At 37.6% G+C, this 17,364-nt stretch overlaps 1 protein-coding gene across 20 annotated transcripts in view; it reads right to left on the bottom strand.

Annotated features, from left to right (window-relative positions):
* Positions 1 to 17,364, bottom strand: part of PARD3 (par-3 family cell polarity regulator) — a 664,605-nt gene that overhangs the window by 358,393 nt on the left and 288,848 nt on the right. For all 20 annotated transcript variants that reach the window (XM_042991413.1, XM_042991418.1, XM_042991416.1 and 17 more), the window contains one exon: positions 1,014 to 1,192. In XM_042991413.1, the coding sequence (XP_042847347.1) occupies positions 1,014 to 1,192 (179 nt within the window). The remainder of the gene's footprint in view (positions 1 to 1,013; positions 1,193 to 17,364) is intronic.

Raw genomic sequence — 17,364 nt, forward strand, 5'->3', positions numbered from 1 at the left:
TCTAGGTACTCTAAGTATTTTTCCCTCTAAATGAACTACTACAAAGAAGAGTTTGTAAAAATGCAACACCAAGTTAAAAAAATTTAAAACAGGTATTTTCACATAGATGCAAAGGATATATCAAGCAAATCATAAGCTATATGCATTTTAATATTAATACGTAATTAGTATAGTTCCACATTTCTCAATATACATGATGCTCAATTGCTGTCTGCATTGAAAAAAAATATTCATTCATTCATTCAACAGATATTTACTGACACTCAACAGTTTCAGGAGTGAAAATGACAAACAGTGCTTAAAGCTCATCGAGTAAAAAGTTAGAGGTAAAACAGAATAGGATGTTAAGAGTTCTATAGGAATATATGACAAAGAGCATTAAGAAACAAATTGAAAAAAACAGAATAAACTAAAATAAAGTTTATTTTTTAGACTAAATAAATTAGATCACAGACTGAAATAAATTGGGTCAAAGAAGAAAATGTTATTAAGACCAGACAGTACACTTCCATTCTGTAGGAAGATAAAATTATCAATGGAGTAGTTAGAATAAATGACTGTGGAGTCCACTTTCATCCTTAAAAGTCCATAATGTTATAATTTCTTTAATGCACCTCATGAATCAATACGAATATCTGCTTATACATGTGTAAAATATCTTTGTAAGGACATGCAAAAAGGTAATGGTAAGAGGACTGCCCCTGAAGAAAAACAGGATGACTAGTTTTTCTTCCAAAAAAACAAAGGACAAACACATTGCATGTCAGAAGTTTTCATTTTTAATCATAAATATATTATCTATTCAAAAAAATGGATACATACTTAAATGTATAAATAGCATGAAATTTCTCAGAAACTGCAAGGGCAACATGAAACAGGAAGTTATCTCGACTTTGACGGAGAAGTTGATAAGTACACACACAAAGGGCCATAGTGAAGATGTGCTAGAAGCAAAGGATCCAGTCAACAGTTGACATTCATCATTGATACTAATACAAAATAGAAATGGTTACCTTCCTGTCACAGGTTTTAGGGCTAGCAGCTGTGTTTTGCTTAAGGAAGCCAGCTGTTGTTGACCAGCGTGTGGGGTTTTTCCGCGAAGGCTCTTCAGAAGAAAAATTATTATCACTAATGGAAGTTGAAAGGCCAATTAAAGCTGGGTCACTGCTTCGTCGGACATGAAGAGGCATATCTATAAATACAAAAAAGCATTATATTTTTTAAAAAGATAACTAATGTCTGAAAACTGCATGTTAGGATAAAGGTAGAGAAATCCAAAAAATTAAAGAATAGAGTAACACTTTTAAGGTGACAGGGGGTCAGCATTCTAAATAGAGACTCCATTAGCTCCTTTAAAGCACTTTTCAGCAAAAGAAAAGGACTACGTACGAGATAACCTGCTCTGGAGTAAGACTGCCCAGGCTCCTAATTGCACTTCACCAAGTTGTGGTTCTGTGCAAGTTGCCTGACTACTGTCTGCCTCTAGTCCCTTCATATGTGAATGGCCATAGAATAGAAACTTTGAGGGTATCTTGAGGTCTAAATGAGATAAAGTGCTTAAAACAGTACTGAATATTTTTAAGTAAAATATCATACATATTCTAAAAGATAAATAACAATGTATCTGTGGAACAAATTTCATCTAACTTTTAATCATATCTGGATTAAAGATACACAACCTAAACTGTTTGGCTTGTCCATTAAAGAATTCTGTTAAGTAAGATAATTATTTCCTTCAAGGAAGTACTATCAGAAAATATAGAACATAAACATATTCCTTATCCTTAAATGGAAGTCTTGAAAGCAATCGCTAATACACAGGTAGTGTCTGCAATATACTCGCATACACAATTACATGAAAGACGGTGTTTTAGCAATTGTATTCACATAAAAGAGAAGTCTGTTTGCAACTGTTATAACACAATCATTAACAAGCTCAGGCTAATGTTTGTATCAGTAGCACTGAGCACATCTTAGCAGATACAATCACTGGTACAGCAGAGAAGGAACAAGTCTGTAACACTGGGAATGAGAATCAAAAACTCCACTCATCAACTGAGCAAAATCGCTCAAAAACATAGTAAATATAAGACAAAAAATTCAGCTTAATTATGTGAGAGATCATCTGTTTTCAAAAACTAGAATGCAAGGTAAATATTTATAGAAAGTCTCTAATGAAACAGCTTTAATGGTGGTGTAAACTCAGCATTTACTCTATGAAAACCATTTTGGGAACACGGATGCATTGATCAATGGTGTGGATACACAGATCCTAGACAATACTCAACTAAACACAGACTATTTATACACATTGAAGGTGATATTTAAACCACTGCCAATCCAATAGTCTCAAAGATGTTAAAGCAAATTAGAAATGATCAGAGAAAACAGAAGCGTATCAATCATTTAACACTGCTTTTAACATATGCTTCTACATCATGAGGATTTGATAATAATAGAGCCTGAGGAACATCACCAGAAAAAAATATGCTGAACATTTAACATTGTTAATTGTTATCTTAATTTGCTGGGAGTAACACATGAAAATTATTAGAGAAAAATAATTTCTAATTTTTAAGTGTAAGTAAAAGCATGTGACAGCCCTTAACTACTTACATTGCACCCAAAAATAAAACACACTAAGAACTATATAGTCATTTTCAAAACAGGTTCACAAAAATATACATCTAACAATCTATGTGTTAACACTACAATGCTTTTACTATAAAAAAAACTTCCCTCCCAAATAACAAAATTGTTCCCATCAAATCAAAAATGTAAGCAGAAAAGCAAAATTAGGAGGGGGAAGAAAAAAATAGCGCTGGAAAATAATACTGCTTCTTGGATATGAGTTCTGTTGCATTCCAATTACAGGGGTGTTATTAATTTAGCTGTTAAGGAACTCTGCACACCTCAATTTCTATGTGTGTGTATGCATGCATGTGTGCATTGTGTGTGTAAGTCTAAAGGAAGCACTACTCACAAGAGATGGTCTTTAAAAAACAGTACAGAAGTAACGATCAAAAGTTCTATCCACAATAAAACAATCACATAAAAGTATATTTCAACCCCAAAATAAATTTAAGAACTATATAGTGTCTCTGAATTTGCCTAGACAAAATAAAACAGCTTACTATACTTGCTTTTGAAAATATTTCCCAGAAAAAAAATAAATTGCATATAGGATGCAGATAAAATAAAGAGGACCATCATCTTCTGATGGGACATGATCACTGTGTTAATCTGTTAGTCTGAAACAGGTAAAAATAATTAGCCTTTTACCTCTGGTATCTACAACTCTTGGAATTGTAGATGCGGGGGGAAAGGGAAACTAGAGAGGAGGTAGGTGACAGTGGGGACTGCAGACCCTACGGGCTGTCCCTTCCGGGTAGATGCCAGGGTACTGGACCAGGGCAGCATTTACATAATTGCAGGGTGAGGGACGACCCAGGAGATGCACTATTAAGCAGCCCTTCCTGTCAGTTCTTTGCACATTAAACTTTGTCTTCATTTTAGTGATATCCATAAAAGGAAATAACAGGATAGTATGGGTCTTTCACTTGTACTACCTAGTAACCAAGTACCCTTATGCAATTTCAAGGCTCCATGTTTTCATTTCTGCCCACTGTCACAGTCAGGAAGGTGTCCTAGGCTTGAGTACTGGGCTAATGAGAAAAGAACAGAACTCAATTTAAAAAGTAAGCAATGTGTACGTAATAAAAAAAATGCCAAGTAGTATCATGATCATCTTGAAATCAAGGTTTTCCTGCAGTTCTATGTGTTAAAAGAACAGAACCATCATAGTGCATGCCAGCAGCATCACTAGGTCCAAACACAAAGACCACATGCACACAGCGGTGGTCTACACTCATGCTGCCTGTGATTAGACTCAGCAACACACCACTGTCTCTCACACTGATGTGGTAAGTTTGTATTTGCATCAGTTTATAATTTCTTCTTGGTTTTATGGTTGCGTGAAAATTATGGGCATTTTTATACAGTTTATACACACACACACACACACACACACACACACACACACACACACACACTTTACTTAAGTAACCTTATATTAGAACCACTGACTTAACTTGCAACGATGTGAATTTTTTTTTTAATAAGTTTCTACATTAGTCACAATGGAGATACATGTGACTCACTTTACAGATGAGTAAGCTGAGGCTCAGCAAGACGACATGAGGAGCTCAGGAACTATTTCCTGGCCAGACCTTCAGGCGCCCTGGTCAGTGCTGAATCACCGTCCAAATCACGAAATTAGTTCTATTAATCAGCAATTCACTGGAAAACAAATTCCATTTCCAGCTACTTAGAGATACATGTTAGTCTCAATTTAGTAAAAGGGAAAAGTTTTGTTGTTTTCTAAGTAGAATTATATACATTGAGAAGTCATACACTGATTTTAACTAATACCATCATTTGATTTCAGAAAGTTAAAGAAATACGACGTTAGTTATACATAGAGATTGAAACAGCAGCCATCCCAATTTCAGACATGTTAAAGAAAGAAAAGCTTACTGGTTAAGTAGAAGTAGTACAATGGTAAGATGTTTTTAAATTTTTTTTTAGGTGGTTATTTCTGAGAGAGACAGAGAGACCAAGCTAGGGAGGGGCAGACAGAGACAGAGACACAGAATCTGAAGCAGGCTCTGAGCTGTCAGCACAGAGCCCGACACGTGGCTTGAACTCACGAACCGTGAGATCATGACCTGAGGCGAAGTCAGATGCTTAACCAACTGAGCCACCCAGGCACCCCCAATGTGTAAGATGTTTAAGTATGCCCCAAAGGAGACCAGCCTAGACCAATGCTCTCCAAATTTTGATCTCAGGACACTTTGACTTGAAAAATTACTGAGGACCCCAAAGAGCTTTTGTTTGTGTGGGTTATAGCTAGGGATGTTTACCATATTAGAAGTGGAAATGAAAACAATTTAAATATTTATTCCTTAGTTCATTTTTAACTTAATAGTAAACCCATTATATGTTAACATTAACAACAGAATTTTAGAAAATTCTATTTTACAAAACAAAGCATATTTAGTGGGAGAGTAGCATTGTTTTACATTTTGCTTGAGAGATGACATCTGGATTCTCATCCCTGCTTCTGATTTCAATGTGCTGCAACATGTCAAGTATATGAAGAAAAAAAGAATTCCACAAATATTTAGCTGGAATACTATTTTAATAACCTTTCCAGAACTATAGATACTCTTCTTTGATACCACACCAAAACTTGACAAATGACATTTCTCAAAGGTTAGCTGCAATATGGAATGTAAACTTCTTATTCTTTGCACAGTAAAATCTACTTGTCTTATACTTTGAATGGATCTTTTACTGATGAGAAAATTCTGTAACATTAGCTATTTGGAATGTATTATTGGCTTATACCACTCTTAGAAATGTTGATATATGTCTGCATATCAGAAAATCACGTATGTGAATATTACTACCAATTCATGAGAAAAGTCATTAAGTGTTGGGAAGCTATCATATTCATGGCAGAATATATGTTTTCCAATATCTAATTTTCAGTAGAAGGCTTACATGTTTTCTTTGGCAATAAATACTGTTCGTTATTTGCCATGTAATGCAGGCTCACTTCATTCATTTTCTAGAAACTCTGCCAGATACCAAAGTCTAAGAACCAGTTTTCCATCTTTTTTTTAAAAAACAAAACAAAACAAAAAAGCAAAAGAAAAAAAAGACAGACAAGTGGTGTTTCATTAAAAAATGGTTACCTCAGCTTATAAATGCAAACCATCACATACAAGTTTTTCTCAACATAACCAGTAATCTTCAATGCATAGAAGTACTTTATGCCTACGTACCACTTTAACAACATATTAAATTGTGTACTCAAAAGTCATTATTTAATCAGAATAATCATTTTTGCTGCTTCATTAAGGGCAGCAGATGGAAATCGCTTTGTTTCTTAAAGTGTGAGCATATTGGGTGGAGAATACATTTGGTGCCACCACCCTGCATTTTACCCATCAGTGCCTGAGCACCATGGTGCAGACTATCAACCCAGTGAAAAACACAAAATACATTTTGGTAATACTATGAAAAATAGTCTTGCCCTAACAACCTTGTAGAAATGATCTCAGTGGCTCCCAAGGATGCACAGACCTCACATTAAGGACCGCTGGCCTAGACTGGTGGCCATTGGGCATATCGGTCCCTTGTCCAGGCCTCAGTCTCCTAACCTTTACAACCAGAGCTTGCACTAATGGGATAAGAAATTTTTTAATGACAAAAAAAGATGTCATTCCAAATATGTTAATATACTACACTAGTGATCACCTACCAAATCTCATCCTAATAGAACTTATAACAATTTATAAAAAATGAACTAGAGAAAATATAAAACTTTTCCAAAGCAGTATCTATAGCCATTATCAAGTGTCTCTAAATGGGTTAAAGTATTACAAGCAACAGAGGAGAATGAAAATACATGAATTGTAGGTAATGGGATAGAAGTAGCCACAAATGGCATGTGGTCTTTTGCCAAGTTGAACCTGATTACAAAGGAGATCACTAGAGGGGCGCCTGGGTGGCTCAGGTCACAATATCATGGTCGTGAGATCGAGCCCCGCGTTGAGCTCTGCGCTGAGCGTAGAGCCTGGTTGGGATTCTTTCTCTGCCCCTCTCCTACTCGTGTGCACATGTGCATGCTTTCTCTCTCTCTCAAAATAAACGTAAAAAAAAAAAATAAATTAAAAAAATAAAGATCACTATAAACATTTGGCCTTATCAACAAAATGACACAAAACACAACTACCTGGTTCATCTGACAGGCTTCCCATCTTTCATGGTTCTGATAAAACATATTATACAAAGAATGCAATTTTGTCATGGTCTCAGAGGAACAGAATATGAATACAGCCTTTTCCTCTATGGTTTGCCCATGGCCTATCTCAGCAATTTCTGTTCTTTACAGTAATTAGAAATAATAGAAGCTTCTTGTTTAAGGTAATTTGGTCATTATTATTACAATTCCTCATCCTCAATTTTAGGAAAATCAATGCATTTAAAAACATGATAATAAACTTTCTCTTCCCATAATCTTCTGATTTATTTAATATATAGATTTTCTAAGTATATCCTCTGAAATATTAAAAAGAAAATTCAAAGATGAGGATCTTCAATAATTAAGCTGCTGGAGGGAGCACACAGGGACTGGTGCGATGTCACTGGGTCCAGGACGATCGTGGAGGCTGTTTGATGTGTGCATTCCTTTGAAGAGTGGCTAAAACAGCAATCAACCCTCATCACAAGATTTCAAATTCTCTGTGCCACTAATGTACTGTAAATATTGATTTGCCTTTCTACGTAAGGTGCCTTTTAAATAAGTGGAAACTGGCAAATCTAATAATGAGTTAGAGCAAATACTAAAAGGGCAGACATATACATTTTTAACTGTTAACTATAAAGCCCCTACTTCTAATCAACTTTCTCTTCCTTCTCTTCTTTCATTCTCCCAGTGATTTCTAAATTCTTTAACCACTCAAAGCAGTGAATAAACCTTTTCCAAGAAGACAGGAATAAGCCGTTGAGGTAGTTAATCAAATCTAAAAATAATATGCAGTTACATACGTTCTATTAGAATTTATGATGCAAACAGCATAATTACTCTTCATGTGAAATGAAGACCATCTCCCCAGTCTTCAGGGCAATTACACATTTTCTAAAAACACATCTCACAGTGAGAAGTACCACATTATTAACACATGCCATGGGGATAAAAAAGCCATCATCAATATTGCAAAATTGACCTTCCAATATATGCTGCCCTTTTTATAAAGGTGCTTCTCATGTTTCAGCAACTGAGGAAAAATCCTTGAAGAAATGTGTGGAGTGCAAGGCACAAAATAAGCTCTAAAAAACAGTGAATAACTCAGAAGGATATAAAATGAGTCTTATCAGCCTGTTATTAACCATATATATATATATATATATATATATATATATATATATATATATATATATATATATAAAGAATAAATAAAGAATATTCTAGTTGGAAGGTGCCCTAGAAATAAACTGAAACATCACATTCACAGATGAGTTCACTGAGGCCCAGAGAGGTAGTTTAAGGGCTGGGTCAAAGGCTACCCTGCTCCTCAGTGACCCAGCTGTACCTAGAATACTTGTTAATTGACTCCCCGCTCTGTGCAATCTGGGCAGGACCACACTGCTCTCCTGGGAGAACTGAGGCATATCAAATCCACAATATGCTTCTACTTCACTAGAGAGAACAGGTGATTTTGGGGAAAGGTTCAGTTTAAAACACATTTCTCATAGATAACGGGATATTTGCAATGGTTCCACTGAATCATAGGACACATAAAAGAAGGGAAAAGAAAGTCAGTGTCATATAAACATTCTCAAAGAAAAACCAAGAATGTTTCTGAAGCATGTTAAATTTGTAATTTTGGAATTCTCATTCAGAAACTGAGGACATAAACACCCTGACCAAAACTCTCCAAATACTCACATGAGTACAAGTGGGGAGATGTGAATAAGACAGGTGGGTTGTATTAATGTTAATATTGGTATGATATAATACTACAGTTTTTCAAAATCTTGCCATTGAGGGAAACACCAAAAGAATCTCTCTGTATTACTTCTTACAACTGCATGGGATTCTGCAATTACCCCAATTTAAAAAATAATCATAAAATAAAAAAGCCTTCCCAAGAGTTAAGCAGAAAATCCCAGGTGAGATGTCTCAATGTCAAGGCCCACATTAATCAGGACTTAAGGAATCTTTCCAACACTATTTCCCATAATACTCTTCTCAGGACCCACTACTCAGCTGCCAAACATATCACATGTACCCTGTCGACCCTCCACACTGATGTCTCCTCCAACACACTCCACAGTGCAATAACTCCATGCCTCACCGGCTGCAATAACTTACACTGGCCAGCAACTGCCCTCCATCCACCCACATGGCCCACTGTACAGCGTCCTAACTCCTCAAATCCATCAGATCCAGTGTTAGTATCCCAGCAGCAAACAGTTGGCTGATTCACAAAGGGGTGATTGAGAAAAATCTAAGGAAGAACTGTTTACAAATATATGGCAGAATTAAGGAAAAACAGCAAGAGATGAAGTATCCATTACACTTTTACCACACCAAGGCAGGGGAGATGTGGCTTTCACTGCAAGGGTGGACACAGCTCCCAGCAAACCACAGCCAGGCAGGGAAGGAGTGAGGCCCATCCATCCTTCCTACGCTCCATCAGTGCCCGGCTGGTGCATCTGCCCCTGCCCCCCCACCAACCCAAGCACGAACGGGAAAGCACAGAGTCTGACTGCTACTAGAGAGGCTGGTCCTTACCGCATGAGGCAAAGTGGACCTAAGGAACACAAAGACTATGTAGCTCGGGATTCTACTAGTTCCTATGCCCCTTTCTCCCACCGCAGTTTGTTTCCACTCCTATTGTGTCAGCCAGCCATTAACTCAGAGGACAAGTATTCACCCCATTCATGGTAACTGCCCACTCTCCCACCCTCCCTGCCCCCCAACGCACACGTGAGCGCACGCGCGCACACACACACACACACACACACGCAAAGTAGAAACTAAACATGTTTTAAAGTTGGTTAACATACATCAGTCAGGAATAAAAAATTTCCCAATTGTTAAAGATGCAATTCAGGGGTTCCTTACTTGTCTCTGAGGGTGGAAAAGAGTGGTGATGGTATGTGAGAAAAACAGGCTTCAGAGGTTAAAAAAAAAAAAAAAAAAACACAAAATCTTTCACTTTTATCTTTCTGTATCCTGGAGGAGAGAGAAGGGCCTGGCTGGAGGGTGTTATGTAAATAACCAGCTGCTTACAAAAATATGCACTGGCTACTGATCCTGTATATAAAAACTCAGTGTCTCCAAATCCTTTGCTAAGACAGTGACATCTCAGGGAAAATAGTTCTGCCAGAATCCTGAGCACCTGCCAAGAGCCCATCAGGGAGTGTTCAGGCCAGCCCAAAGAGCAGAGAAAGCAAAACTCCACAAAGGTGGTCTTTTCCCTTTTATCTAATTTTGGTGTCCCTTTTTTGTTTTGCTATGGCAGGTAAATGTCTGGCTTACTTCAATCAACAAACATGTGTGAACATTTGTTAGACACTACTATTCTAGAGATTTTAAAAACTAATGACTATAGAGCCAAGGGTTTTTTGAAAGTCATTTATTGTGGAAAAATCATTCCAAGTGAATCCTACTCTCTGAACATTCAAAAGGGAACAAACAGTCTAACAGACCACCCCCTGCCCAGTGATAAAAACCCACTAGTAAGAGGAAGAAAGTAAAGGGAAGAAGAGTGATACATACAACAAGGTGCCCTGATGAAAATAACCACAGGTGGGGAGCAAACTGTTTGAACAACTGGCACCTTTCTTTGGGAGAAATTTTTGGCTTGTTTTTGTACTTTCAGAAAAATACCTCAATGAGCAATGAGGGGACTAGAGTTGAGACCATCAGAATGAACTAAAAAGAAACAATGAGAGAAAGAAAAAGAAAGACAGAGAGCAAGGGCATGGACCCAGGAGCACGCAAGCAGGCAAGAGCTAGCTGAGCTATGTTCCTTCAAACATGAACAAAATATCTAGAGATGATAAAGAACACAGGTGGGAGGTTACTACGTTATGGTTATAGATAATGTTCTCCCTCACACGATGTGGCCAGTGGTACATGTGTCATCTATTTCCATACATCCAATGGCCCCAACTAGAGAGTAAGATCCATGAAGGATCTTGATAAGATAAGGCTGCTTCATCGCTCCCTTTTTCTTTAACCCACTGTTATTTAGCTTCCTCCCCACCCGTCCACTAAAATAGCTTTTGACATAGAACACCATAAACCTTGTCTTTGTTAATAGAGATTTTTGTGCACCGCCTCTCCAGGGGGGCTCCTGGTGAGCAGCAGGGACCTGGTCTCTGCCCTTTAGAGTCTGCAGTGCCGTGGGGAAGGCAAATTATCTGGCCCTTTAGAGTGGGATGGTGGGTGCTTCAGGAGAAGAATAGAACACTACCAAAACACCTCAGAAGGGCACCTTTTTGAAGAACATCAGGAGAGAAGGGACAGCTACATTTTCCTTACTGTCCTTTTAAACTCTCTTTGTGCCTCCTCTCTTGGAAAGCCTCTGACCGATTCTTCACGACTGAGGCACTCCTCTTATGGGCTGCCTGTTCCTGTCATTGCATTTGCCACGCTGTCATCGTAAGTTTTAGGGTCTGCATCCCCACTAGCACACAGCTCCTAGAGAACAACATTGCACTTTCACCGTCACAATCCCTTAACACACATTTGCTGACTCAACAAAGAAATGAATGACTAAGACATCAAAACTGAAGTTTTGGGTTTGTCTAGTTTTGGAGTGGTTTGGGAGCGGTGATTGGGGGTGTTTGGCAAGTGGGATAAAGAGGAAAAAAGAAGACACACAGTCAAAGCCTGCAGAGGCGAAGGCCAGACACCTAAATTGTAGAGAATTAAAAGGACTGCAAAAAATGCAGCACAGCTGAAATACAGAGTTAAAGATGTGACATGGGAAAGATAAAGCAAGGGAGGTACCCCTAAAGGCACCAGCATAGGGACCTGTAAGTCAGAGACTCTTCAACTTTAACGTGCATACAACAAAACAGGGGATGTTCTGAAGATGATCTGTAGGTCTTAGCTCATGGAAGACTTCAAATTCTGCATTTCTGATGTCCCAGTGACATCCATGCTGCTGGTTTGACTGCACACTTTAAGAATCTAAGGAGCAGGGCTATGCTATGCAAAACGTTTCTTTAGCTGTGCTAAGAAAATCTGGACTTCATAAACCATGGGTTCACATAATTTATCAGTTTGATTTATTCTTTCCCTCCAGTCTTGCTGGTGCCTCTCCAGTTTGTCCTCTAGAAAACACCCATCACACCTTTCCTAAGCACAAACCAAATGTCATGACTTGGAATTACTGGTCTGGTGGGGTCACAGTACCATTGGAGTCAGTCCTGGCATTTACCCCTGATCTGAGCAACACCTCTCAAGCCTCACACGCAGATCCAGCTGCAAGGCGGTGACTAACGAGAAGGCCACAGACTTCTCCAGGGCCTCCTCTACACCCACTCCACCCCTCTGCACCCTCCAAGGTCAGCCTTGAAGGCACCTCCTTCTCTAAAATCCAAAAAATCCTACAGCGTAAGTGATGTCAGGCTTTATGTTAATTTCATTGACAACTAGTACTTTCTTACCTGTCTTCCTCATTAATTTTAGAGATTCCACCCATATTTCCCAGTTCAGCAAAAGGCACTTAGGAAACCTTTGTTTAAGTGTTATTGTATCTCTATCCTTTTTACTTGGATTGTCTTAAGTATTATAGGGGCAATCTTTTTAGCAAAGAAGAAACAAATACTGGATGGCCAGAGAAGACCAAATTAAAAAAAAAAAAAATGAATTTTTGCTCAAAAAGTCCAAAGAATTGCTCTTTCACATTATGGTTAAAAACTCTGTAGCTAGAATCCCAACAAGATTTTACTTTTCTTTTTTTTTTTTTTTTTTTTTTTTTTTTTTTTTTTTTTTTTTTTACTATTAACTTTGCACTATTATCCTTCATGAGCATTTATTCCCATATAAGAATATGCAAGTACAAGCAAATCTAAATTAGTTCTTCACATATAATTTTATATGTATAACTATATCAAATCCCTCACAGCCCTTTCATTTTACCAATCCAGCTCAACAATCATGTAATTAAATTTTGAAATTATCAACTACATCTGACAAGTAATTCATCTTTCAAAAATGGATGTTGATTATTGATTGCATTGAAGATCATCTCTAAATGCCCTTCTCCTTGGACATTTGTCTTCTGTTATTTTATTAAGGACTCAAGTACCTCAAAAGCTGTCAAGTTAACTTTTGATAAGCATTATTCTCCCTTTCCTTTATTATTATAACCTTTATCCTGTAATACTATATAAAAGTGTCATATTTTCCCCCCACGAGGAACTGGAGATTCAATAATTTCATTAGCCTATTTTGGGTTATGGAAGGATCTACTTTCAAAGTCCCCTTACTTTACTACATTTTTATACTTATTTCACTAGCACATCGACCATCACCAACTACTTCACAAAGGCAATCCTTTACTTAACTCTCAGAGTCTCTAAACTTTATTTTGGTCATAGATAGGCTTTTAATCTTGAACTTGAATCTTGATGGTATTAAAAACTGTATACGTATAGACCAAAAGTCATTCATTCAAGACAACTATCTCTTGAGCACCCACTAAGTGCCAGACATGTAGTTTCCTTTGTTTCTGGCACCAAATAACTCCTCAAGGATTTGACATTTAGTGGTAACAGAAGAGCAATGGTTAAACAAGTACAGATGACGTCACAAGGTGATCAGCATTATGAAGACAAATGAAACTGAGCAAAGGATCAGGAGCTGCTGGAAGGTGAAGAAATGCTATTTGATACTGGGGAGTATGACAGAAGCACTTCAAAAGCATTCAAATAGCTCATTATCCACTTTTCTGTCTTGACTGTTCCAGTTTCAAATTAATTCCTTACCACAGAGCCTTGTACATACTGGCTATTAATAAAGCCATTTGGCACCAACTGGTTGCTCCAAGGCGGCAATAAGACTTCATGGTTCTGGAACATATGGCTACATGTCTGTTTCTATTACCTTCAAAGTGCAGAGATCTTTCATAGCTAATCTAATCCATTCATTCTTGTCCTTAAGGGAAGACTAATATAAAAATAAATACATCCTGATCATTTATAATAAACCAATTAAGTTCATAACCACTAACATATATTAAGCATTTACTAGGGGTCATGCATGTGCTAAAAAACTTAACATATTAATTGATCATGCCTCAGAACAAGGCTACAAAATGAGTTATATTATTATTCCCATTTTTTTGGTATGGAAATTGGTGTTGCAGGGGTTAAGACATCCTGGCTAAAGTTAACCTATCAATAATTGGTAGAGACAAAATCCAAGCCTACTCAATAGTTGGGCCACAGAGAACACACTCCTCTCCAATAAGCGTAAAATCCTAGAACACCAAAAACTTAAAGACAAGGGCTCTGACTTACCTCCAGTTTTCTCACCAGTATCTACCTTCGTGGTCATCTCACCTTGGGCCAGCAGTAAATGCGTATGAACTGAACTCACTCACACTGAACCTCAGAGCTGAGAGGAGAGTCACTGGCAAGTAGTAGCCAATGACTCATCAAATGCTGGGGTCTTGGCAATCGTTCTCCACAGGTGAAAATAAAGGTCATAAATGAATTTAAGAATGAGACAAGTTCCCTTTCACTAAGACTTTCATTTAAGAACTCTTTCCTATCTATACCCCTCCTATATTTGACTACAACAAAAGGTCAGAAAACGGGTCAGTACTAAAAGATCTCCCCATGGGGCACCTGGGTGGCTCAGTCAGTTAAGCATCCGACTTTGGCTCAGGTCATAACCTCACGGTTCATGGGTTCGAGCCCTGTGTCAGGCTCTGTGCTGACAGCTCAGAGCCTGGAACCTGGTTCAGATTCTGTGTCTCCTTCTCTCTCTGTCCCTCTGCTGCTCACATTCTGTCTCTCTCTCTCTCAAAAAAAAAAATAAAATAAAATAAAATAATTAAAAATTAAAAAATAAAAAATAAAAGATCTCGCCTTCTTCACCTCACATTATGCATATGCTCTTTGAGTTATATCAATGGTTCTAAATCTGCACTGGTCATTAAAAGAATCTGGGAATGATGCTGGTTTCCAGATCACCCCCCCCTCCCCCCACCGCCCGCAATACTGAAAATTAGATCAAGGATAAGGCCCAGGGACTTTTACAAGCTCTCTAGGCAATTGTGACACACAGCCAAGATTGGGAACCATTGCTCTAGCTAGACTAGAAAAGCACTGCATATCAATCCTAAGACAGCTTGTTAAAAATATAGAGTTTTGGGGGCGCCTGGGTGGCTCAGTCGGTTGAGCGTCCTACTTCGGCTCAGGTCACGATCTCACGGTCCGTGAGTTCGAGCCCCGCGTGGGGCTCTGGGCTGATGGCTCAGAGCCTGGAGCCTGCTTCCGATTCTGTGTCTCCCTCTCTCTCTGACCCTCCCCCGTTCATGCTCTGTCTCTGTCTCAAAAATAAATAAACGTTAAAAAAAAAAAATTAAAAAAAAATAATTTAAAAAAATATAGAGAGAGTTTTGATTCAGCAGATCCAGGGTGTAGCCCAAGATTCCGCATTCCATCAAGTTCCCAGATGATGCTTTGGAGTAGCAAAGCCCCTATCTGTGACATCCAATACAGGGGCCATGAACCACACTGGTTAAATTCAGTCCCTCAGTTATTGCTGTCTCATTTCAAGGATTCAGCCACTACATGGGGTTAGTGGCTACCACAGTGTAAAAACACAAATATCTCTGAATTTTTTCAAGTATTAAACAATTCTGTAGGACACCGAATTTAGCTACATAAAAATACAATTAATCACTAATTTTACACCCTCCATTTTATTAATTTTTAATCACTAAAAAAGAATAAGATCTGAGGCAATTCTACTGCTTCTTTTTAATTTTAACTTCTTTTTAACTCAATGTTATATACAGAGAATAATTTTTCAACTTATCAGACACAGAGCAAATAATATATATTTTCTAAGATCTCATTGGATTTTTAATGTAATATTTTCATGTTTATGTTTGCACATTTCAGGAATCATGATATATGTCCATGACTCCCCAAAGAAGTAAATAAATATTTACATGAGAATTTTTTATTGAAATGCTATATTTGGAACTAACTCACTGTGACAATTCAAATCCTACTGCAAATGCATACACAAAACAGAAAATTCCAATAATAATCAAGGGGAAAAATCCTCTACTTACTATTTTAAGAAAACCAAACAATTGCTTGGCTGCTTTTTAATTGAGGATATAAAGCACTTTAATATAGATAAAAGACTTCTAATAGTTATTCCACTTTTACAAATATACAGCCAAGAACTTTACCCATAACTCTGACAGCGTTGACAACCAAGCAAACAAAATTCGACCCAATAGTAGTTTCCTAGGCAACAAGCACAGATACAGGCCAGTGGGGGAAAAATGAAAACAAGAAACAGCACTGCAGCATTTCCAGTAGGCTTGAAAAATACATTTTAATTGTCAAAATGTCACAAAGACAACAATATTGAAAATCATTTCATTGAAAGTGATTCAAAGCAGAATGCCATTTTCATTACAGCAAACGAGGTGTGGAAAACTAGAAAAATTAGATTCCCTTCCTTTGCTCTGAATTAAGTAGGGATGGTAATCAATCTTGTTTGATTTTACAAAATTTATCTGCATTAGTACAGATTCTAATGTGTGTCCTTAGTTTTCTCTGGAAATGTGACCATACACTGAACATACAAGAGTCCCCACAGGATTGGCGGGGACAGGGGGACAGCAGGGTAAAGTGTATCCCTGGGCCACTACTATTAGGAAGCTCATCCAGGCATAGGTTTTTATTCAAACAGTAAACCATACATTTCAAAACACAGGTTAAAACAGCACTGGGCTCCCCATCTTCTCCCTTGGCTTTAGTTTCCTCATCTGTAACAAGAAGGACATGGATTCTATCCTAAAAACCTGCTTGACCCTAACAGCTTTTGATTTTTAGAAATAAAACAGAGAAAGGCTATACTGTCTAGAAACATTGCTTGTAAAATGAATGCTCTTTCCTGGGTCATTTTAAAGCTTTTTCTTTAGGGGACCTACAGTCTGACAGTTAAACTTTAGAAAACAATATTGGAGAAGTCCTAATCCATGGCTATTACAATGTGTAAGTTTTACATCATCTTTTGCAACCATGATGACATAGCCCGGCTCTCTGTGTCAGGAACACTTACTTGGCTTAACAGAAATGTGTTGGTTGCCCTTAACCTGCACCTTCATACAGTGTGTTACCACAATCTTGTGAAATAGTCTACATTTTCTCCAAAATTGTCTTTTCAAATGCTTTAGTCAATTTAGAAACTTAGGTCGGATTGATCAAGTAATTCAGACAAAACTACCAATTTAGTAGCTTCAGTAGCAAACATCACTGAAATGTTTTTCTGATAATTTACCTCTCAATGATTGGTAAATAAAAGGAATAAACAGCAAAATGGGCTTCCAAGAAAGAATACATTCATCACTTTTTTCTCTATCTTCTCTATCAAACAAAGCAAGATTAATATAAGTTATTTCCCAGAGGCAGTCATCTGCCATTGAACTCCAGCAGATCCATGTTAATGTTTTCATGAATCAGGGGCTCTACTGAAGTGGCCTTAGGTATCTGGATATACTTGCATGGTCCCTCTTT

Source organism: Panthera tigris, chromosome B4 (genome assembly GCF_018350195.1).
Source record: "Panthera tigris isolate Pti1 chromosome B4, P.tigris_Pti1_mat1.1, whole genome shotgun sequence".
NCBI classification, from domain to species: Eukaryota; Metazoa; Chordata; class Mammalia; order Carnivora; family Felidae; genus Panthera; species Panthera tigris.